Source organism: Salmo salar, chromosome 26 (assembly GCF_965601325.2).
Source record: "Salmo salar chromosome 26, fSalSal1, whole genome shotgun sequence".
Lineage (NCBI taxonomy): Eukaryota > Metazoa > Chordata > Actinopteri > Salmoniformes > Salmonidae > Salmo > Salmo salar.
This window is the reverse complement of record NC_138316.1, coordinates 32,298,071-32,323,645: the sequence shown is the minus strand read 5'-3', so window position 1 is coordinate 32,323,645 and position 25,575 is coordinate 32,298,071. Positions and strand designations below refer to the sequence as shown.

Genomic DNA, 25,575 nt, shown 5'->3' with positions numbered 1-25,575 from the left:
TCACTCACTCTCTGACTGCATTTCACAGACATCTGGCTCACTATCAGTGAGAGGATTGGATGCAGCTGATAGTCAAACCCTGTTAGTCAAATCCTGTCCCAAATGGCACCCTATTCCCTATGTAGTTCACTACTTTTGACCAGGGCACTATACCCTGAGTGTACAAAACAGAAAAAACCTGCTCTTTCCATGACATAGACTGACCAGGTGAAAGCTATGGTCCCTTATTGATGTCACCTGTTAAATCCACTTCGATCAGTGTAGATGAAGGGGAGGAGACAGGTTGAAGAAGGAGCTTTAAGCCTTGAGACAATTGAGACATGGCTTGTGTATGTGCCAATGGGCAAGACAACATAACTAAGTGCCTTTGAATTGGGTATGGTAGTAGGTAGCACTGGTTTGAGTGTGTCAAGAACGGCAACGCTGCTGGGTTTTTCAACAGTTTCCGGTGTGTATCAAGAATGGTCCATCACCCATAGGACATCAAGCCAACTTGACACAACTGTTGGAAGCATTGGAGTCAACATGGGCCAGCATCCCTGTGGAAACCTTTCGACACCTTGCAGAGACCATGCCCAGACAAATTGAGGCTGTTCTTAGGGCAAAAGGGGATGCAACTCAATATTAGGAAGGTGTTCCTAATGTTTAATACACTGAATGTAAAGGAAATAGGATGCTTTTGGGACACAGGCTCTACATTGTGCTTTAAATGCAGCTGGCTCAGTATCAGACAGACAGTGGTACAGCTGCATAGATAGGGTGAATGATCTATCTCACCCCCTCTCTATTCTCACTATTCAAATAACTGAAATGTCTATTTTTTTCATTTTTAAAAGCACTTCATCATCTCATTACTTTCATGCTGCGATATAAGCGTTTTTAGTTTCATTTGTAACCTTTTCCAAACGTTTTGACAGTGAGCACTGCATGTGTCTACATTCCCACTATGCAGCAAATACTATAATACTGGAGGAGCAACACTCCTGGCACAACCAAGATACACATTACTGAAGCCAAAACACAGGATTAGGTTGTTTGCTTTAGACAATAAACCAGACTTACTAGCAGAATGTTTAATTGTATGTCAGACTACTAACAAGACTTACTTTGGACAATAAACCAGACTTACTTTAGACAATAAAGCAGACTTACTTTAGACAATAAACCAGACTTACTTTGGACAATAAACCAGACTTACTTTAGACAATAAACCAGACTTACTAGCAGAATGTTTAATTGTATGTCAGACTACTAACCAGACTTACTCTACACAATAAACCAGACCTTTAGACAATAAACCAGACTTATTACCAGAATGTTTAATTGTATGTCAGACAACTAACCAGACTTACTCTATACAATAAACCAGACCTTTAGACAATAAACCAGACTTACTACCAGAATGTTTAATTGTATGTCAGACAACTAACCAGACTTACTCTACACAATAAACCAGACCTTTAGACAATAAACCAGACTTACTACCAGAATGTTTAATTGTATGTCAGACTACTAACCAGACTTACTTTGGACAATAAACCAGACTTACTTTAGACAATAAAGCAGACTTACTTTAGACAATAAACCAGACCTTTAGAGAATAAACCAGACTTACTTTAGACAATAAACCAGACTTACTTTGGACAATAAACCAGACTTACTTTGGACAATAAACCAGACTTACTTTAGACAATAAAGCAGACTTAATTTAGACAATAAAGCAGACTTACTTTAGACAATAAAGCAGACTTACTATTGGAATGTTTCGTTGTACTTTGGTGACCAATTGTTGTTCTTGGTCTTGGTGGTGAACTTGCGTTTCTTGTCGGCGAGGTGCGGCCCGACCGCATTTACCTCCACGAACGGTCGGAACATGGCATTGGTCTGCCAGCTTAGGTTGTTGACCCCCACCACTGGAAAGGAACGGCAGAGACACATCAATCAATCAGTAAATAAAGAAATCAGTCAATCAATCAGTCAACCAGTCGATCAATTGATCAGTCCATCAATCAATCAATCATTCAGTCACTCAATCAATCAGCCAATCAAACAATCAATCAAGCAATCAGTCAATCAATCAAGCAATCAGTCAATCAGTCGCTCAATCAATCAGACAATCAGTCAATCAATCAAGCAATAAGTCAATCAGTCGATCAATCAGCTAATCAATTAATCAATCAATCATTCAATCAGTCAATCAAATCATCCATCCATGCTCACATCGATCCACCCACCCATCCATCCATCCACTATGCAAACTGAAATAGGATACTTGTTCTAAAATCACTGGTCTGTCTGACTAGTGTTCTGTAAAATAATGTTTTAACCACTGGTCTCTGTCTGACTAGTGTTCTGTAGTATAGAGTTTTAACCACTGGTCTCTGTCTGACTAGTGTTCTGTAGTATAGGGTTTTAACCACTGGTCTCTGTCTGACTAGTGTTCTGTAGTATAGGGTTTTAACCACTGGTCTCTGTCTGACTAGTGTTCTGTAAAATAAGGTTTTAACCACTGGTCTCTGTCTGACTAGTGTTCTGTAAAATAAGGTTTTAACCACTGGTCTCTGTCTGACTAGTGTTCTGTAGTATAGGGTTTTAACCACTGGTCTCTGTCTGACTAGTGTTCTGTAAAATAAGGTTTTAACCACTGGTCTCTGTCTGACTAGTGTTCTGTAGTATAGGGTTTTAACCACTGGTCTCTGTCTGACTAGTGTTCTGTAGTATAGGGTTTTAACCACTGGTCTCTGTCTGACTAGTGTTCTGTAGTATAGGGTTTTAACCACTGGTCTCTGTCTGACTAGTGTTCTGTAGTATAGGGTTTTAACCACTGGTCTCTGTCTGACTAGTGTTCTGTAGTATAGGGTTTTAACCACTGGTCTCTGTATGTCTAGTGTTCTGTAGTATAGGGTTTTAACCACTGGTCTCTGTCTGACTAGTGTTCTGTAGTATAGGGTTTTAACCGCTGGTCTCTGTCTGACTAGTGTTCTGTAAAATAAGGTTTTAACCACTGGTCTCTGTCTGACTAGTGTTCTGTAGTATAGGGTTTTAACCACTGGTCACTGTATGTCTAGTGTTCTGTAGTATAGGGTTTTAACCACTGGTCTCTGTCTGACTAGTGTTCTGTAGTATAGGGTTTTAACCACTGGTCTCTGTCTGACTAGTGTTCTGTAGTATAGGGTTTTAACCACTGGTCTCTGTCTGACTAGTGTTCTGTAGTATAGGGTTTTAACCACTGGTCTCTGTCTCTGTCTGACTAGTGTTCTGTAGTATAGGGTTTTAACCACTGGTCTCTGTCTGACTAGTGTTCTGTAGTATAGGGTTTTAACCACTGGTCTCTGTCTGACTAGTGTTCTGTAAAATAAGGTTTTAACCACTGGTCTCTGTCTGACTAGTGTTCTGTAGTATAGGGTTTTAACCGCTGGTCTCTGTCTGTCTAGTGTTCTGTAGTATAGGGTTTTAACCACTGGTCTCTGTCTGACTAGTGTTCTATAGTATAGGGTTTTAACCACTGGTCTCTGTCTGACTAGTGTTCTGTAGTATAGGGTTTTAACCACTGGTCTCTGTCTGACTAGTGTTCTGTAAAATAAGGTTTTAACCACTGGTCTCTGTCTGACTAGTGTTCTGTAGTATAGGGTTTTAACCACTGGTCTCTGTCTGTCTAGTGTTCTGTAGTATAGGGTTTTAACCACTGGTCTCTGTCTGACTAGTGTTCTGTAGTATAGGGTTTTAACCACTGGTCTCTGTCTGACTAGTGTTCTGTAGTATAGGGTTTTAACCACTGGTCACTGTATGTCTAGTGTTCTGTAGTATAGGGTTTTATCCGCTGGTCTCTGTCTGACTAGTGTTCTGTAGTATAGGGTTCTAACCACTGGTCTCTGTCTGACTAGTGTTCTGTAGTATAGGGTTTTAACCACTGGTCTCTGTCTGACTAGTGTTCTGTAGTTTAGGGTTTTAACCACTGGTCTCTGTATGTCTAGTGTTCTGTAGTATAGGGTTTTAATGATACCGTCAGAGATGTGTTATGTTACGGGGGTTATTATTGTCTATTGAAGTCTCCAAGTAGGATGTAGTGTAGCATCAGTCTATCTGATAATGACCACAGCTTAACATTAGCCTACAACTACAACCCAACTATCCATGTTCTTCCCAGTGGTTCCTCTTTGAACATTACAGGTATGAATAGATTTGACTAAGAATGATACATCGTTGTTGTAATGTTCTTATCTAAGGGGTAAAGCGAGGTTGAATTGTTTCACACTTTCTGCTTTCCTCCTCTGTGTGTTTGTGTACAGGAATGGCATGTGCGAGTGCTTGCGTGTGTGTGTGTCTCACCCTTCACGTTGACTTTGTGCTCTCCAGTGCCAGGGTGAGAGATGAGATCCACCTGCATGGACACCTCCCCCACGGAGCTGTCGGTAGACTGACCTGCAGAACAACAACAACACAACACAACACAACACTACCGTCAGAGAGAGAGAGATGAGGAGGAGGAGAGAGAGAGGAGGAGGAGGAGGAGAGAGAGCACATTGAGTCTTCACCTGGAGATCACCATACAAGACTACTGTCGGAGAGAGGAGGAGAGAGGAGGAATAGGAGAGAGAGAGGGGGAGAGAAAGAGGGGAAGAGATGAGGAGAGTGATAGAGGAGAGAGGAGGAATAGGAGAGAGGAGTGAGAGAAAGGGAGAGAAAAAGATAGAGTGAGAGAGAGAATCATCACCTGCAATGACCTGCTAGTCATCACAACTACATGTTGTAAGAGAGTCAGAGGGGAGAGACAGAGAAAAGGAGAGACAGAGAGAGAGAAAAGGAGAGACAGAGAGAGAGAAAAGGAGAGACAGAGAAAAGGGGAGACAGAGAGAGAAGAGAGAGAGAGAGAGAGAGAGAGAGAGAGAGAGAGAGAAAAGGAGAGAGCGAAAAAGAGAGACAGAAAAGAGAGAAAAGGAGAGACGGAGCGAGAAAAGGAGAGACAGGGAGCGAGAAAAGGTGAGACAGAGAGTCAAAAAGACAGAAACACTGCATCTCAAATAAGGTTACACACACACTGATCCAGAAAGGTAGACAAGAAACCCCTGTGCGTAGTGAGTGAAACATAAACTGCAACATGAAGTGAATGACTCACTCCACTTCCTCCTGTGTCACTCTGAGAAGTAGGGTTCTCTGGAAACCAATGACAAAAGAAAAACAAGCTACAGAGAAAACAAAACAACACATGGACCTGTAGATAAATGCATTAAGCTCTGAGTAAAAGAACAGAACAGAATGGAACAGAATTGCACACAGGCACACACAGAGACACACACACAGAGACACACACACACACACACACACACACACACACACACACACACACACACACACACACACACACACACACACACACACACACACACACACACACACACAAATGGTAACGCAAAGTGCTGCCCTACACCGAGACGCCAACCATTTAGGACCACTACCCTCTCTGGAGCAGAGAACAAACACACATTAAATATGGAGGTGCACTCAATGACAGACCCAGGAGGAAGAAAGGGAGAGAGCGGGGGTGAAAGAGAGGGAGGGAGAGAGAAATAGAGATGAGGAGAGTGGGTAAGAGAGAGAAAGAGAGTGATAGAGTTCAACAAGAGAGAGGAGGAGGAGAAAGATGGGGGTGAGAGAGAGACAGAGAGACAGACAGAGAGACGGCCAGACAGAGAGACAGAGCGACAACGTGACAGAAACATGGACACAGACAGAACAGCCAGACATGGGGGTAGTAACACAGACAGAACAGCCAGACGTAGGGGTAGTAACACAGACAGAACAGCCAGATGTGGGGAGTAGTAACACAGACAGAACAGACAGACATGGGGGTGGTAACATAGACAGAACAGCCAGAGGTGGGGGTAGTAACACAGACAGAACAGCCAGACGTAGGGATAGAAACATCGACAGAACAGCCAGACGTGGGGGTAGTAACACAAACCGAACAGCCAGATGTGGGGGTAGTAACACAGACAGAACAGCCAGACGTGGGAGTAGTAACATAGACAGAACAGCCAGACGTGTGGGGGTAGTAACACAGACAGAACAGCCAGACGTGTGGGTAGTAACACAGACAGAGGGCCAGACGTGGGGGTAGTAACACAAACAGAACAGCCAGATGTGGGGGTAGTAACACAGACAGAACAGCCAGACGTGTGGGTAGTAACACATACAGAGGGCAAGACATGTGGGTAGTAACACAGACAGAGTGCAAGACGTGGGGGTAGTAACACAGACAGAGGGCAAGACGTGGGGGTAGTAACATAGACAGAACAGCCAGACGTGGGGGTAGTAACACAAACGGAACAGCCAGACATAGACAGAGGGCCAGACATGGGGGTAGTAACATACACAGAACAGCCAGACGTGGGGGTAGTAACACAGACAGAACAGCCAGACGTGCGGGTAGTAACACAGACAGAACAGCCAGACGTGGGGGTAGTAACACAGACAGAACAGCCAGACGTGGGGGTAGTAACACAGACAGAGGGCAAGACGTGGGGGTAGTAACATAGACAGAACAGCCAGACGTGGGGGTAGTAACACAGACAGAACAGCCAGACGTGGGGGTAGTAACATAAACAGAGGGCAAGATGTGGGGGTAGTAACATAGACAGAGGGCAAGATGTGGGGGTAGTAACACAGACAGAACAGCCAGACGTGAGGGTAGTAACATAAACAGAGGGCAAGATGTGGGGGTAGTAACATAGACAGAGGGCAAGATGTGGGGGTAGTAACACAGACAGAACAGCCAGACGTGGGGGTAGTAACATAGACAGAGGGCAAGATGTGGGGGTAGTAACATAGACAGAACAGCCAGACGTGGGGGTAGTAACATAGACAGAACAGCCAGACGTGGGGGTAGTAACATAGACAGAGGGCAAGATGTGGGGGTAGTAACATAGACAGAACAGCCAGACGTGGGGGTAGTAACATAGACAGAGGGCAAGATGTGGGGGTAGTAACATAGACAGAGGGCAAGATGTGGGGGTAGTAACATACTGTAGACAGATGTGTACTGTTGTGTGTGTGTCTGTTGTGTCATTAACAGCCTAGTTGATACGATGTCTAATCAATATGTTCCCAAACAAGCAGAGGCTACTAGAGCAGGAGCTGATGAAGGGAGAGAGAGAGAGAGAGAGAGAGAGAGAGAGAGAGAGAGAGAGAGAGAGAGAGAAGAAGAGCGAGAGCTGATGAATAGATCCTGATTAGGGAGGAGGATATCACGACAACACAATTAAGACCTGGAACACGGGAAATCAACACTCTAACAACCAATACAATTCAAGTCAGTTGGAAACAGTTTTTTTTATGCCCCAATACCTTGGCATCGGGTCTATGAACTGACATATAAAACAACAATTGATTCATCAAGTCATTAGTTTCAATTTAAGCTACTATATAATATACTTGCTACAAAGAAATGCTCAATATGTGGGGCATTGAACAGTCATCCTTGTGCAGACTCTGTCACCAGGAAACATAATCAATACAGTCAGGGAAAAAAGTATTTGATCCCCTGCTGATTTTGTACGTTTGCCCACTGACAAAGAAATGATCAATCTATAATTTTAATGGTAGGTTTATTTGAACAGTGAGAGACAGAATAACAACAAAAGAATCCAGAAAAACGCATGTCAAAAATGTTATAAAATGATTTGCATTTTAATGAGGGAATTTTGTGAAGTGCACCAGTCCCTCCTGCAGCAAAGAATTGATCCAAGATGGCATAGCAGTCAGACATCTTTGTCTTTGTCCTGTCCCATGTATATATCTTTATATATCTTTTTCTTCGCATTTAAAAAAATATTTTTTCCTAAACCTCAACTTCAAAATACTCTCCTGCAACCTGCCTCACCCAATGTGGTGTGGATCTGTTTTTTCTCTAAAGTATTTCTATTTACCTCCGAACTGGAATACCTCAACTGAAGCAAGCTAGCTAACTAGCTACCAGCTATCAGCTATCAATCAGCTAACCTTTAGCTCGGAACGCTCTCGCCAGATTCCTACCGCAAACTCTGAACCCTTTCATCTGGATCATGGCTGCTAGCTAACCGCAACCTGGGTTGACTACTCCTGGCTAACGTTTCCATCCCAGAGGAAGCACCAACTAGCCTGGGCCTAGCCCATGCTAGACCCATCTCCCGGCTAGGGCTCCTGGGCTACTCCTGAAGCCCACTCCTCGGCTACAATATCCAGACCCCTTCTACTGCCGGTACGGGGCACGGAACCCCGCCGATCCTTCACGACTGGAATACCGACATAATCTGCCCGAGGATCCCAACAGGCCCCTCAGGCGCGATGTCCCCTGAAGGCCCATTCTGCTAAGCGCGGCCTGCTAGCTATCTATAGCATATTGGACTGTTAGCTGATCCACCAGCCAGTTTCTTGGACCACTATACCCATTTTGCCAATTGGACTTAGACCCCTCTGCTACTTGGAACCCTACTAATTCCACGACTGGTCTATCGACGTCACCACACGAGGAGGCAAAAACAGACTTTTCCCCCATCGCGAACTCCCTCTAAGGCCCTTATGCTAGCTTGCTAGCCCTGGCCTGCTAACTGCTAGCTTGCCAGCCCCGGCCTGCTAACTGTCTGAATCGTCGTGTCCCCAGCCAGCCCAACCACTCACTGGACCGATACGATCACTTGGCTATGCATGCCTCTCCCTAATATCAATATGCCTTGTCCATTACTGTCCTGGTTAGTGATTACTGCCTTATTTCACTGTAGAGCCTATAGCCCTGCTCAATATGCCTTAACCAACCATGTTGTTCCACTTCCCACATATGCGATGACATCACCTGGTTTAAACATCTCTAGAGACTATATCTCTCTCTTCATTACTCAATGCCTAGGTTTACCTCCAATGTACTCTTTTCCTACCATACCTTTGTCTGTATATTATGCCTTGAATCTATGCTATTGTCCAGAAACCTGCTCCCTTTACTCTCTGTTCCGAACGTGCTAGATGGCCAGTTCTTATAGCCTTTAGCCGTACCCTTATCCTGCTTCTCCTCTGTTCCTCTGGTGATGTAGAGGTTCATCCAGGACCTGCAGAGCCTAGCTCCACTCCTACTCCCCAGGTGCTCTCATTTGTTTACTTCTGTAACCGTAAAAGCCTTGGTTTCATGCATGTTAACATTAGAAGCCTACTCCCTAAGTTTGCTTTGTTCACTGCTTTAGCACATTCTGCCAACCTGGATGTCTTAGCCGTGTCTGAATCCTGGCTCAGGAAAACCACCAAAACCCCTGACATTTCCATCCCTAACTATAACATTTTCCGCCAAAATAGAACTGCCAAAGGGGGCGGTGTTGCAATCTACTGCAGAGATCGCCTGCAGTGTTCTGTCCTACTATCCAGGTCTGTACCAAAACAAGTCGAGCTTCTACTTCTAAAAATGTACCTTTCCAGAAACAAGTCTCTCACCGTTGCCGCTTGCTATAGACCACCCTCTGCCCCCAGCTGTGCCCTGGACACCATATGTGAATTGATTGCCCCCCATCTATCTTCTGAGCTCGTGCTGCTAGGTGACCTAAACTGGGACATGCTTAACACCCCGGCCATCCTACAATCTAAGCTGGATGCCCTCAAATTATCAATGAACCTACCAGGTACAATCCCAAATCCGTAAACATGGGCACCCTCATAGATGTCATCCTAACTAACTCGCCCTGCAAATACACCTCTGCTGTTTTCAACCAAGATCTCAGCGATCACTGCCTCATTGCCTGCATCCGTAATGGGTCTGCGGTCAAACGACCACCCTCATCACCGTCAAACACTGCCTAAAACACTTCTGCGAACAGGCCTTTCTAATTGACCTGGCCTGGGTATCCTGGAATGACATTGACTTCATCCCGTCAGTAGAGGATGCCTGGTTATTCTTTAAAAGTGCCTTCCTCACCATCTTAAATAAGCATGCTCCATTCAAAAAATGGTGAACTAGGAACAGATATAGCCCTTGGTTCACTCCAGACATGTCTGCCCTTGACCAGCACAAAAAAATCCTGTGGTGTTCTGCATTAGCATCGAACAGCCCCCGTGATATGCAACTTTTTAGGGAAGTTAGGAACCAATATACACAGGCAGATAGGAAAGCTAAGGCTAGCTTTTTCAAACAGAAATTTTTGTTTGACTCAAAAATGTTCTGGGACAATGTAAAGTCCATAGAGAATAAGAGCACCTCCTCCCAGCTGCCCACTGCACTGGGGCTTGGAAACTCCTGGAAACCCCTACCCCAGTCAACAGCCTTGCGCTCCCCACAGCAACTCGCCCAAACCTCCCCCACTTCTCCTTCACCCAAATCCAGATAGCTGATGTTCTGAAAGAGCTGCAAAATCTGGACCCCTAAAAATCAGCCGGGCTAGACAATCTGGAACTTTTCTTTCTAAAATTATCTGCCGAGATTATTGCAACCCCTATTACGAGCCTATTACAACCTCTCTTTCGTGTCGTCTGAGATTCCCATAGATTGGAAAGCTACCGTGGTCATCCCCCTCTTCAAAGGGGAGACACTCTAGACCCAAACTGCTACAGACCTATATCTATTCTACCCTGCCTTTCTAAGGTTTCTGAAAGCCAAGTTAACAAACAGATTACCGACCATTTTGAATCTCACCGTACCTTCTCCCCTATGCAATCTGGTTTCAGAGCTGGTCATGGGTGCACCTCAACCACGCTCAAGGTCCTGAACGATATCATAACCGCCATCGATAAGAGACATTACTGTGCAGCCATATTCATCGACTTGGCTAAGGCTTTCGACTCTGTCAATCACAACATTCTTATTGGCAGACTCAACAGCCTTGGTTTCTCAAATGACTGCCTCGCTTGGTTCACCAACTACTTCTCTGATAGAGTTCAGTGTGTCAAATCGGAGGGCCTGTTGTCCGGGCCTCTGGCAGTCTCTATGGAGGTGCCACAGGGTTCAATTCTCAGGCCGACTCTCTTCTCTGTATACATCAATGATGTCGCTTTCGCTGCTGGTGATTCTTTGATCCACCTCTACGCAGACGACACCATTCTGTATACCTCTGGCCCTTCGTTGGACACTGTGTTAACTAACCTCCAGATGAGCTTCAATGCCATACAACTCTCCTTCCATGGCCTCCAACTGCTCTTAAATGCAAGTAAAACTAAATGCCTGCTCTTCAACCGATCGCTGCCCGCACCTGCCCACCTGTCCAGCATCACTACTCTGGACGGTTCTGACTGAAAATATGTGGACAACTACAAATACCTAGGTGTCTGGGTAGACTGTAAACTCTCCTTCCAGACTCACATTAAACATCTCCAATCCAAAATTAAATCTAGAATCGGCTTCCTATTTCGCAACAAAGCATCCTTTACTCATGCTGCCAAACATACCCTCGTAAAACTGACCATCCTACCGATCCTCGACATTGGTGATGTCATTTACAAAATAGCCTCCATCACTCTACTCAACAAATTGGATGCAGTCTATCACAGTGGCATCCGTTTTGTCACCAAAGCCCCATATACTACCCACCACTGCGACCTGTATGATCTCATGGCTGGCCCTCGCTTCATACTTGTCGTCAAACCCACTGGCTCCAGGTCATCTACAAGTCTCTGCTAGGTAAAGCCCCACCTTATCTCAACTCACTGGTCACCATAGCATCACCCACCCGTAACACGCGCTCCAGCAGGTATATCTCACTGGTCACCCCTAAAGCCAATTTATCCTTTGGCCGCCTCTCCTTCCAGTTCTCTGCTGCCAATGACTGGAACGAACTGCAAAAATATCTGAAGCTGGAGACTCTTACCTCCCTCACTAGCTTTAAGCACCAGCTGTCAGAGCAGCTCACAGATCACTGCACCTGTACATAGCTCATCTGTAAATAGACCATCCAATCTACCTCATCCCCATACTGTATTTATTTATTTATTTATTTGTCTTGCTCCGTTGCACCCCAGTATCTCAATTTGCACATTCATCTTCTGCACATCCTACCATTCCAGTGTTTAATTGCTATATTGTAATTCTTTGCCACCATGGCCTATTTATTGCCTTACCTCTCTTATCCTACCTCATTTGCACATGCTGTGTATAGATCTTTCTACTGTATTATTGATTGTATGTTTGTTTATTCCATGTGTAACTCTGTGTTGTTGTATGTGTCGAACTGCTTTGCTTTATCTTGGCCAGGTCGCAGTTGCAAATTAGAACTTGTTCTCAACTAGCATACCTGGTTAAATAAAGGTGAAATAAAAAATAAAAATAAAAGCACCCCCACAACACGATGCTGCCACCCCCGTGCTTCACGGTTGGGATGGTGTTCTTCGGCTTGCAAGCGTCCCCCTTTTTCCTCCAAACATAACGATGATCATTATGGCCAAACAGTTCTATTTTCGTGAGATTTTGTACAAAAAGTATGATCTTTGTCCCCATGTGCAGTTGCAAACCGTAGTCTGGCTTTTTTATGGTGGTTTTGGAGCAGTGGCTTCTTCCTTGCTGAGCGGCCTTTCAGGTTATGTCGATATAGGACTCGTTTTGTACTTTTGTCTTCACAAGGTCCTTTGCTGTTGTTCTGGGATTGATTTGCACTTCTCGCGCCAAAGTACGTTCATCTTTAGGAGACAGAACGAGTCTTCTTCCTGAGCGGTATAACGACTGTGTGGTCCCATGGTGTTTATACTTACTATTGTTTGTACAGATGAACGGGGTACCTTCAGGCGTTTGGAAATTGCTCCCAAGGATGAACCAGACTTGTGGAGGTGTACAATTTTATTTCTGAGGTCTTGGCTGATTTCTTTTGATTTTCCCATGATGTCAAGCAAAGAGGCACTGAGTTTGAAGCTAGACCTTGAAATACATCCACAGGTACACCTCCAATTGACTCAAATGATGTCAATTAGCCTATCAGAAGCTTCTAAAGTCATGACATCATTTTCTGTAATTTTCCAAGCTGTTTAAAGGCACAGTCAACTTAGTGTATGTAAACTTCTGACCCACTGAAATTGTGATACAGTGAATTATAAGTGAAATAATCTGTCTGTAAACAATTGTTGGAAAAATTACTTGCAGATGTCCTAACCGACTTGCCAAAACTATGGTTTGTTAACAAGTTATTTGTGGAGTGATTGAAAAATTAGTTTTAATGACTCCAACCTAAGTGTATGTAAACTTAAACATTTATTTTTAATAAATGTATCGTAATGTATGTGTGTGGCAGGCTTACAATTATGGCAAAAAACAACATTTGAGAGTGTGCTGACCCTGGTGCTAGAGGGGGTATGCAGTTGGAGGTTGAATGTTTGAACTATAAAAAGTTTGGGAACCACTGCCCTAGATAGACCATCAGGTAGCTCTACTCTGTTAAGAAAACAGAAAACCTACACTTCCACAGAGACACAGTAAAACACAGCATGGAACTGGGACAGATAGAGTGACAGAGAGAGAGAGACAGAGAGAGAGCGAGAGAGAGAGCGACAGAGAGAGCGACAGAGAGAGAGACAGAGAGAGCGACAGAGAGCGAGTGAGTGAGAAAGAGAGAGAGCGACAGAGAGAGAAATAGAGCGAAAGAGAGTGAGTGAGAAAGAGAGAGAGAAGCAAGAGTAAAATAGAAAGAGAAAGGGATTGAAGGAGGCAGTAGATGAAAAAATGCAATTACTGCAATAACCATCTCACACGGTAAACTGGAGAGAAACCAAGCTGACATGGAAAAACACTGCAGCCCACTGTAAGAGAAGCAAGGATAACTATCACAGGGTCACAGGAGGTTGGTGGCACCTTAATTGGGGAGGACAGGCTCATAGTAATGGCTGTAATGGAATAAATGGAATGGTATCCAGCTCATCAAACACATGATACAATTCCCTTCGTCCCATTCCAGTCATTAATTTGAGCCGTCCTCCCCTAACCAGCCTCCTGTGAACAGGGTTAGGAAGTTAACTGAAATTCTAATTCCAATTTCCAACAATGCTTCTCTATGAGAAAAAAATGGAATTGGAATTTCTTCCTGAATTGACTGAAATGGAATAGACCTAACCCTGAACTCTAACCCTAACCTCTAGAGAGGACATTTGGGGACTTTCAGGGACATTTGGGGAAACAGATTAAGTGTATTCTTCCCTTGAGTGGATAGGGTGTATATACTAGCGGAGGTGTCCTTAACTTGAGAGCTTTGGTTGCATATCTACTAGTTCAGTGTCCTTACCTTGACAGGTTTGGTTGCATATCTACTAGCTCAGTGTCCTTATCTTGAGAGGTGTGGGTGCATATCCACTAGCTCAGTGTCCTTATCTTGAGAGCTTTGGGTGCATATCTACTATCTCAGTGTTTACCTTGAGAGGTTTGGGTGCATATCTACTTTCTCAGTGTCCTTATCTTGAGAGGTTTGGGTGCATATCTACTTTCTCAGTGTCCTTATCTTGAGAGGTTTGGGTGCATGTCTATTACCTCAGTGTCCTTAACTGAGAGCTTTGGGTGCATATCTACCATCTCAGTGTCCTTACCTTGAGAGGTTTGGGTGCATATCTACTAGCTCAGTGTCCTTAACTTGAGAGCTTTGGGTGCATATCTACTAGCTCAGGGACCTTACCTTGAGAGGTTTGGGTGCATATCTACTAGCTCAGTGTCCTTACCTTGAGAGGTTTGGTGCATATCTACTAGCTCAGGGACCTTACCTTGAGAGGTTTGGGTGCATATATACTTCTTGATCAAGGCATCAGTAGGCTGTGTGTAAAGGCTCAGAGCGTATTTGAGGGACTTGAGGTCAGGGCTCTTCTCAAGGAACGTCTTCTTCAAACCGTTTCCTCCGGCGTGAAAATATTGCTTCGGAAAAGAGAGAGAGAGAAAGGGAAAAAGAAAGAAGGAAAGCGTACTGAGTCAGAGTCACTTTATTCACTGTCTTCAGTCTTCAGACCAGAAAGAGAACAGACATAGTCAGTACATTTAGCCTGCTTGTCTGTCCCGTAAGACAAAGATGCTGTATATGTATGTTAAAAGACTCCAGAGTGGCGCAGCGGTCTAAGGCATTGCATCTCAGTGCTAGAAGCGTCACTACAGACCCTGGTTCGATCCCAGGCTGTATCACAACCAGCCGTGATTGGGAGTCCCATAGGGCGGCACACAATTGTCCCAGCGTCGTCCGGGTTATAAGGGGAGGGTTTTGTCTGGGTAGACCGTCATTGTAAAATAAGAATTTGTTTTTAACTGACTTGCGTGGTTGAATAAAGGTAAAATAAAAAAATATGCAGACAGACTGTTCCTTTTTCTTTTCTGGGATAGTCACCTGTTGAAGTGTCCTGGAGGTAGGACTACTTTTTTAGAGTTGTCCCTCCAGTTGAGCACCTGATTACCCTTTTTGTTAAAGCTGGGCTGAAGTTTACTTGGGTAAGCTTTCATTAACCACATTCATTTTAATGTTGGTTCCTCAGACCAGATTGAAAACGTACATGTTCAAGTACCTTTAAGTCTTCCGACCAGACTGACTGTATAGGAGACTGTGTGGGAGAGATAATAAGCATGTTTGCTTATGTAACAATTTTCAAACTGCTTGTTTAACAATACATTTTTCTCCCTCCTAAATCTGCTACTTGATCTCGGGTCCTCTGTTTCGCAAACACTCGACAACGCCTTAGCCAGCTACACCACCGAAAAGCTAGCAATTCAAGGCATTTCAAACTGAGGAGTGAGGTTACCAATCTAACTCGGGTACACTCAGACCAGATAGAACACGTACAGAGTTAATGTACTTTTCACATCTTCAGACCAGATAGAACACATACAGAGTTAATGTACTTTTCACATCTTCAGACCAGATAGAACACATACAGAGTTAATGTACTTTTCACATCTTCAGACCAGACTGTGTGGAAGACTGTGTGGGAGAGGTAATAACTATGTATGCTTATCCAGGCTGGCAGCAGTAGGCCTAATAAAAATGTACTCTGTACTGTTGCATTAAGACAGAGGATAATTGTTTAAAGCCCTGCCACATCTGCCACATACACACACTCCACCCCCCCACACACTCTCCACCTCACTGGAGTTCATGAGTTCACAGGTCATCCTCCATTGGCTCTGGAACAAGAAAGTCATGTTCAGATATAATCCAGTCACTGATGCATTATGGAATATCGGATACAGACCGAAAACAGTGGGTGAGTCAATGAGCCAAAGCTGCTCAGAGTAAATGATCCTAAGCGCTGTAGCTCAGTGTTCCAAATGTCATCCTATTACCTAGAGCAAACTACTTCTGATCAAAAGTAGTGTCCTACATAGGGCATACAGTGTCATTTGGGACTAAGCTCTGTAGATCTGTTGCCTCGGCAGAATAGGCACAGCCCAGATTCACTCTGAAGGTACCGTAGGTGTTGATGAGGGAAGAACGGCAGAGAAACCATTAAAGACATATCCAACACAACACCAACTCCAAGAGCTAGTCCACACAACACCAGCTCCAAGAGCTAGTCCATACAACACCAACTCCAAGAGCTAGTCCACACAACACCAGCTCCAAGAGCTAGTCCACACAACACCAACTCCAAGAGCTAGTCCACACAACACCAGCTCCAAGAGCTAGTCCACACAACACCAGCTCCAAGAGCTAGTCCACACAACACCAGCTCCAAGAGCTAGTCCACACAACACCAACTCCAAGAGCTAGTCCACACAACACCAGCTCCAAGAGCTAGTCCATACAACACCAACTCCAAGAGCTAGTCAACACAACACCAACTCCAAGAGCTAGTCCACACAACACCAAGAGCTAGTCCACACAACACCAATTCCAAGAGCTAGTCCATACAGCACCAACTCCAAGAGCTAGTCCACACAATACCAACTCCAAGAGCTAGTTCACACAACACCAACTCCAAGAGCTAGTCCACACAACACCAACTCCAAGAGCTAGTCCATACAACACCAACTTCAAGAGCTAGTCCATACAACACCAACTCCAAGAGCTAGTCGATACAACACCAACAATAACATCAACAACAAAACATTTTTTGTCACATACGCGGATATGTGTATCATATTATCATCTCAAGTCTTTAACCAGTCCTGCATTCAGCCTATGTATCTCTTCCACCTAAAGGTATTACTTAACTGTGATTGGCCAGAGTCTCCTGGAAGCATTACTCAACTCCTCTAATTGGACGTTCTCCTCGGAATACTGATGGAGAGAATTCCACAGCATGACCAATCTAAACAGGGAGCTGGTGTCCATGGAGATACAGGAATAAATTACATTATTTTTCACGGCGCTGCGTTGTGTTCACCCAGACCCCGGTCTGAACTCTTGTCTGTGTCCCAAATAGCACCCACAGGGCTCTGATCAAAAGTAGTGCACTATGTAGGGAATAGGGTGCCATTTGGGACGCACATACTGACTGCATCGACTCCTCTCAGCACCACTACTCCTCATAAAGACCTCCACTCTACAACTATCCTTTAGGTAAACTCATTAAAACCCTACTACCCTGTTAAAACAGTCACCACTCTACAACTATCCTTTAGGTAAACTCATTAAAACCCTACTACCCTGTTATAACAGTCACCACTCTACAACTATCCTTTAGGTAAACTCATTAAAACCCTACTACCCTGTTAAAACAGTCACCACTCTACAACTATCCTTTAGGTAAACTCTCATTACAACCCTACTACCCTGTTAAAACAGTCACCACTCTACAACTATCCTTTAGGTAAACTCATTACAACTCTACTACCCTGTTAAAACAGTCACCACTCTACAACTATCCTTTAGGTAAACTCTCATTACAACCCTACTACCCTGTTAAAACAGTCACCACTCTACAACTATCCTTTAGGTAAACTCATTACAACCCTACTACCCTCTTAAAACAGTCACCACTCTACAACTATCCTTTAGGTAAACTCTCATTACAACCCTACTACCCTGTTAAAACAGTCACCACTCTACAACTATCCTTTAGGTAAACTCTCATTACAACCCTACTACCCTGTTAAAACAGTCACCACTCTACAACTATCCTTTAGGTAAACTCTCATTACAACCCTACTACCCTGTTAAAACAGTCACCACTCTACAACTATCCTTTAGGTAAACTCTCATTACAACCCTACTACCCTATTATAACAGTCACCACTCTACAACTATCCTTTAGGTAAACTCATTACAACCCTACTACCCTGTTAAAACAGTCACCACTCTACAACTATCCTTTAGGTAAACTCTCATTACAACCCTACTACCCTGTTAAAACAGTCACCACTCTCCAACTATCCTTTAGGTAAACTCATTACAACTCTACTACCCTGTTAAAACAGTCACCACTCTACAACTATCCTTTAGGTAAACTCTCATTACAACCCTACTACCCTATTATAACAGTCACCACTCTACAACTATCCTTTAGGTAAACTCATTACAACCCTACTACCCTGTTAAAACAGTCACCACTCTACAACTATCCTTTAGGTAAACTCTCATTACAACCCTACTACCCTGTTAAAACAGTCACCACTCTACAACTATCCTTTAGGTAAACTCTCATTACAACCCTACTACCCTGTTAAAACAGTCACCACTCTACAACTATCCTTTAGGTAAACTCATTACAACCCTACTACCCTGTTAAAACAGTCACCACTCTACAACTATCCTTTAGGTAAACTCTCATTACAACTCTACTACCCTGTTAAAACAGTCACCACTCTACAACTATCCTTTAGGTAAACTCTCATTACAACCCTACTACCCTGTTAAAACAGTCACCACTCTACAACTATCCTTTAGGTAAACTCTCATTACAACCCTACTACCCTGTTAAAACAGTCACCACTCTACAACTATCCTTTAGGTAAACTCTCATTACAACCCTACTACCCTGTTAAAACAGTCACCACTCTACAACTATCCTTTAGGTAAACTCTCATTACAACCCTACTACCCTATTATAACAGTCACCACTCTACAACTATCCTTTAGGTAAACTCATTACAACCCTACTACCCTGTTAAAACAGTCACCACTCTACAACTATCCTTTAGGTAAACTCTCATTACAACCCTACTACCTTGTTAAAACAGTCACCACTCTCCAACTATCCTTTAGGTAAACTCATTACAACTCTACTACCCTGTTAAAACAGTCACCACTCTACAACTATCCTTTAGGTAAACTCTCATTACAACCCTACTACCCTATTATAACAGTCACCACTCTACAACTATCCTTTAGGTAAACTCATTACAACCCTACTACCCTGTTAAAACAGTCACCACTCTACAACTATCCTTTAGGTAAACTCTCATTACAACCCTACTACCCTGTTAAAACAGTCACCACTCTACAACTATCCTTTAGGTAAACTCTCATTACAACCCTACTACCCTGTTAAAACAGTCACCACTCTACAACTATCCTTTAGGTAAACTCATTACAACCCTACTACCCTGTTAAAACAGTCACCACTCTACAACTATCCTTTAGGTAAACTCTCATTACAACTCTACTACCCTGTTAAAACAGTCACCACTCTACAACTATCCTTTAGGTAAACTCTCATTACAACCCTACTACCCTGTTAAAACAGTCACCACTCTACAACTATCCTTTAGGTAAACTCATTACAACCCTACTACCCTGTTAAAACAGTCACCACTCTACAACTATCCTTTAGGTAAACTCTCATTACAACCCTACTACCCTGTTAAAACAGTCACCACTCTACAACTATCCTTTAGGTAAACTCTCATTACAATCCTACTACCCTGTTAAAACAGTCACGACTCTACAACTATCCTTTAGGTAAACTCATTACAACCCTACTACCCTGTTAAAACAGTCACCACTCTACAACTATCCTTTAAGTAAACTCTCATTACAACCCTACTACCCTGTTAAAACAGTCACCACTCTACAACTATCCTTTAGGTAAACTCTCATTACAACCCTACTACCCTGTTAAAACAGTCACCACTCTACAACTATCCTTTAGGTAAACTCATTACAACCCTACTACCCTGTTAAAACAGTCACCACTCTACAACTATCCTTTAGGTAAACTCTCATTACAACCCTACTACCCTGTTAAAACAGTCACCACTCTACAACTATCCTTTAGGTAAACTCATTACAACCCTACTACCCTGTTAAAACAGTCACCACTCTACAACTATCCTTTAGGTAAACTCTCATTACAACCCTACTACCCTGTTAAAACAGTCACCACTCTACAACTATCCTTTAGGTAAACTCATTACAACCCTACTACCCTGTTAAAACAGTCACCACTCTACAACTATCCTTTAGGTAAACTCTCATTACAACCCTACTACCCTGTTAAAACAGTCACCACTCTACAACTATCCTTTAGGTAAACTCTCATTACAACCCTACTACCCTGTTAAAACAGTCACCACTCTACAACTATCCTTTAGGTAAACTCTCATTACAACCCTACTACCCTGTTAAAACAGTCACCACTCTACAACTATCCTTTAGGTAAACTCTCATTACAACCCTACTACCCTGTTAAAACAGTCACCACTCTACAACTATCCTTTAGGTAAACTCATTACAACCCTACTACCCTGTTAAAACAGTCACCACTCTACAACTATCCTTTAGGTAAACTCTCATTACAACCCTACTACCCTGTTAAAACAGTCACCACTCTACAACTATCCTTTAGGTAAACTCTCATTACAACCCTACTACCCTGTTAAAATAGTCACCACTCTACAACTATCCTTTAGGTAAACTCATTACAACCCTACTACCCTGTTAAAACAGTCACCACTCTACAACTATCCTTTAGGTAAACTCTCATTACAACCCTACTACCCTGTTAAAACAGTCACCACTCTACAACTATCCTTTAGGTAAACTCATTACAACCCTACTACCCTGTTAAAACAGTCACCACTCTACAACTATCCTTTAGGTAAACTCTCATTACAACCCTACTACCCTGTTAAAACAGTCACCACTCTACAACTATCCTTTAGGTAAACTCATTACAACCCTACTTCCCTGTTAAAACAGTCACCACTCTACAACTATCCTTTAGGTAAACTCTCATTACAACCCTACTACCCTGTTAAAACAGTCACCACTCTACAACTATCCTTTAGGTAAACTCTCATTACAACCCTACTACCCTGATCAAACAGTCACCACTCTACAACTATCCTTTAGGTAAACTCTCATTACAACCCTACTACCCTGTTAAAACAGTCACCACTCTACAACTATCCTTTAGGTAAACTCTCATTACAACCCTACTACCCTGTTAAAACAGTCACCACTCTACAACTATCCTTTAGGTAAACTCATTACAACCCTACTACCCTGTTATAACAGTCACCACTCTACAACTATCCTTTAGGTAAACTCTCATTACTACCCTACTACCCTGTTAAAACAGTCACCACTCTACAACTATCCTTTAGGTAAACTCTCATTACAACCCTACTACCCTGTTAAAACAGTCACCACTCTACAACTATCCTTTAGGTAAACTCATTACAACCCTACTACCCTGTTAAAACAGTCACCACTCTACAACTATCCTTTAGGTAAACTCTCATTACAACCCTACTACCCTGTTAAAACAGTCACCACTCTACAACTATCCTTTAGGTAAACTCTCATTACAACCCTACTACCCTGTTAACCTCTTGGGGCTAGGTGGGACGCTAGCGTGCCACCTGTGGTGCACTCCATCAACAGCAGGTGCATTTCAAGAGCGGCAAATTTGAATCCAAATAAATGTCAAAATTCAAATTTTTCAAAAATACAACTATGTTACACCATTTGAAAGATAAACATCTCCTTAATCTAACCACGTTTTACGATTTCAAAAAGGTTTTACGGCGAAAGCATAAATTTAGAGTATGTTAGGACAGTACATTTACAAGAGTTGTGTGTAATGTTTTGTCAAGTCAAAGACAGGGTCACCAAAACCATAAAACCAGCTAAAATGATACACTAACCTTTTACAATCTCCATCAGATGACACTCCTAGGACATTATGTTAGACAATGCATGCATTTTTAGTTCTATCAAGTTCATATTTATATACAAAAACAGCGTTTTACTATGGCATTGATGTTGAGGAAATCGTTTCCCTCCAATAACCGGCAGTCAAGTCAGCGTCACAAATTAAATAATTAAAATTAGAAAACATTGGTAAAATATTATATTGTCATTTAAAGAATTATAGATTTACATCTTTTGAACGCAATCAACTTGCCAGATTTAAAAATAACCTTACTGGGAAATCACACTTTGCAATAATCTGAGCACTGTGCCCAGAAAAATACGCGTTGCGATACAGACTAGACGTCATGTTGGGGAGATCTAAAATCGAAAATACTATGTAAATAATCCATTACCTTTGATTCTCTTCATCAGATGTCACTTCCAGGTATCACAGGTCCATAACGAATGTAGTTTTGTTCAAAAAAGCTCATCATTTATGTCCAAAAATCTCCGTCTCGTTAGCACATGATGTAAGCCAGCCGGACTTCTCGTCATGAACGAGGGGAAAAAATATATTTCCGTTCGTTCAAACATGTCAAACGTTGTATAGCATAAATCATTAGGGCCTTTTTTAACCAGAACATGAATAATATTCAAGGTGGACGAATGCATAGCCTTTTATAACGTATTGGAACGAGGGTACCCAACATGAAGTAGCGCGCCAGGTGTCTAATGGGACATCACCGTTCCATGGCTCTTGTTCGGTCAGATCTCCCTCCAGAAGACTCAAAACACTTTGTAAAGGCTGGTGACATCTAGTGGAAGCAATAGGAAGTGCCAAAATATTCCTAAACCCCTGTGTTTTTCAATGGGAGAGGTTTAAAGTCAATACAACACATCAGGTATCCACTTCCTGTCAGAAAATGTCTCAGGGTTTTGCCTGCCAAATGAGTTCTGTTATACTCACAGACACCATTCAAACAGTTTTGGAAACTTTAGAGTGTTTTCTATCCATATATAATAAGTATATGCATATTCTAGTTACTGGGTAGGATTAGTAACCAGATTAAATCGGGTACATTTTTTTTATCCAGACGTGCAAATGCTGCCCCCTAGACCCAACAGGTTAAAACAGTCACCACTCTACAACTATCCTTTAGGTAAACTCATTACAACCCTACTACCCTGTTAAAACAGTCACCACTCTACAACTATCCTTTAGGTAAACTCTCATTACAACCCTACTACCCTGTTAAAACAGTCACCACTCTACAACTATCCTTTAGGTAAACTCATTACAACCCTACTACCCTGTTATAACAGTCACCACTCTACAACTATCCTTTAGGTAAACTCTCATTACTACCCTACTACCCTGTTAAAACAGTCACCACTCTACAACTATCCTTTAGGTAAACTCTCATTACAACCCTACTACCCTGTTAAAACAGTCACCACTCTACAACTATCCTTTAGGTAAACTCATTACAACCCTACTACCCTGTTAAAACAGTCACCACTCTACAACTATCCTTTAGGTAAACTCTCATTACAACCCTACTACCCTGTTAAAACAGTCACCACTCTACAACTATCCTTTAGGTAAACTCTCATTACAACCCTACTACCCTGTTAAAACAGTCACCACTCTACAACTATCCTTTAGGTAAACTCATTACAACCCTACTACCCTGTTATAACAGTCACCACTCTACAACTATCCTTTAGGTAAACTCTCATTACTACCCTACTACCCTGTTAAAACAGTCACCACTCTACAACTATCCTTTAGGTAAACTCTCATTACAACCCTACTACCCTGTTAAAACAGTCACCACTCTACAACTATCCTTTAGGTAAACTCATTACAACCCTACTACCCTGTTAAAACAGTCACCACTCTACAACTATCCTTTAGGTAAACTCTCATTACAACCCTACTACCCTGTTAAAACAGTCACCACTCTACAACTATCCTTTAGGTAAACTCTCATTACAACCCTACTACCCTATTATAACAGTCACCACTCTACAACTATCCTTTAGGTAAACTCATTACAACCCTACTACCCTGTTAAAACAGTCACCACTCTACAACTATCCTTTAGGTAAACTCTCATTACAACCCTACTACCCTGTTAAAACAGTCACCACTCTACAACTATCCTTTAGGTAAACTCTCATTACAACCCTACTACCCTGTTAAAACAGTCACCACTCTACAACTATCCTTTAGGTAAACTCATTACAACCCTACTACCCTGTTATAACAGTCACCACTCTACAACTATCCTTTAGGTAAACTCTCATTACTACCCTACTACCCTGTTAAAACAGTCACCACTCTACAACTATCCTTTAGGTAAACTCTCATTACAACCCTACTACCCTGTTAAAACAGTCACCACTCTACAACTATCCTTTAGGTAAACTCATTACAACCCTACTACCCTGTTAAAACAGTCACCACTCTACAACTATCCTTTAGGTAAACTCTCATTACAACCCTACTACCCTGTTAAAACAGTCACCACTCTACAACTATCCTTTAGGTAAACTCTCATTACAACCCTACTACCCTGTTAAAACAGTCACCACTCTACAACTATCCTTTAGGTAAACTCATTACAACCCTACTACCCTGTTATAACAGTCACCACTCTACAACTATCCTTTAGGTAAACTCTCATTACTACCCTACTACCCTGTTAAAACAGTCACCACTCTACAACTATCCTTTAGGTAAACTCTCATTACAACCCTACTACCCTGTTAAAACAGTCACCACTCTACAACTATCCTTTAGGTAAACTCATTACAACCCTACTACCCTGTTAAAACAGTCACCACTCTACAACTATCCTTTAGGTAAACTCTCATTACAACCCTACTACCCTGTTAAAACAGTCACCACTCTACAACTATCCTTTAGGTAAACTCTCATTACAACCCTACTACCCTATTATAACAGTCACCACTCTACAACTATCCTTTAGGTAAACTCATTACAACCCTACTACCCTGTTAAAACAGTCACCACTCTACAACTATCCTTTAGGTAAACTCTCATTACAACCCTACTACCCTGTTAAACAGTCACCACTCTACAACTATCCTTTAGGTAAACTCATTACAACTCTACTACCCTGTTAAAACAGTCACCACTCTACAACTATCCTTTAGGTAAACTCTCATTACAACCCTACTACCCTATTATAACAGTCACCACTCTACAACTATCCTTTAGGTAAACTCATTACAACCCTACTACCCTGTTAAAACAGTCACCACTCTACAACTATCCTTTAGGTAAACTCTCATTACAACCCTACTACCCTGTTAAAACAGTCACCACTCTACAACTATCCTTTAGGTAAACTCTCATTACAACCCTACTACCCTGTTAAAACAGTCACCACTCTACAACTATCCTTTAGGTAAACTCATTACAACCCTACTACCCTGTTAAAACAGTCACCACTCTACAACTATCCTTTAGGTAAACTCTCATTACAACCCTACTACCCTGTTAAAACAGTCACCACTCTACAACTATCCTTTAGGTAAACTCATTACAACTCTACTACCCTGTTAAAACAGTCAC

General features: G+C 42.5%; 1 protein-coding gene across 1 annotated transcript in view; it reads right to left on the bottom strand.

The window, feature by feature from the left end:
- The window catches only part of LOC106593220 (protein unc-13 homolog C), a 171,348-nt gene that overhangs the window by 12,000 nt on the left and 133,773 nt on the right, over positions 1-25,575 (bottom strand). Inside the window, exons 29-31 of the mRNA XM_045708288.2 lie at positions 14,677-14,824; positions 4,330-4,422; positions 1,754-1,913 (exon numbers count right to left, since the gene is read on the bottom strand). Of these exons, the coding sequence (XP_045564244.1) occupies positions 1,754-1,913; positions 4,330-4,422; positions 14,677-14,824 (401 nt within the window). The remainder of the gene's footprint in view (positions 1-1,753; positions 1,914-4,329; positions 4,423-14,676; positions 14,825-25,575) is intronic.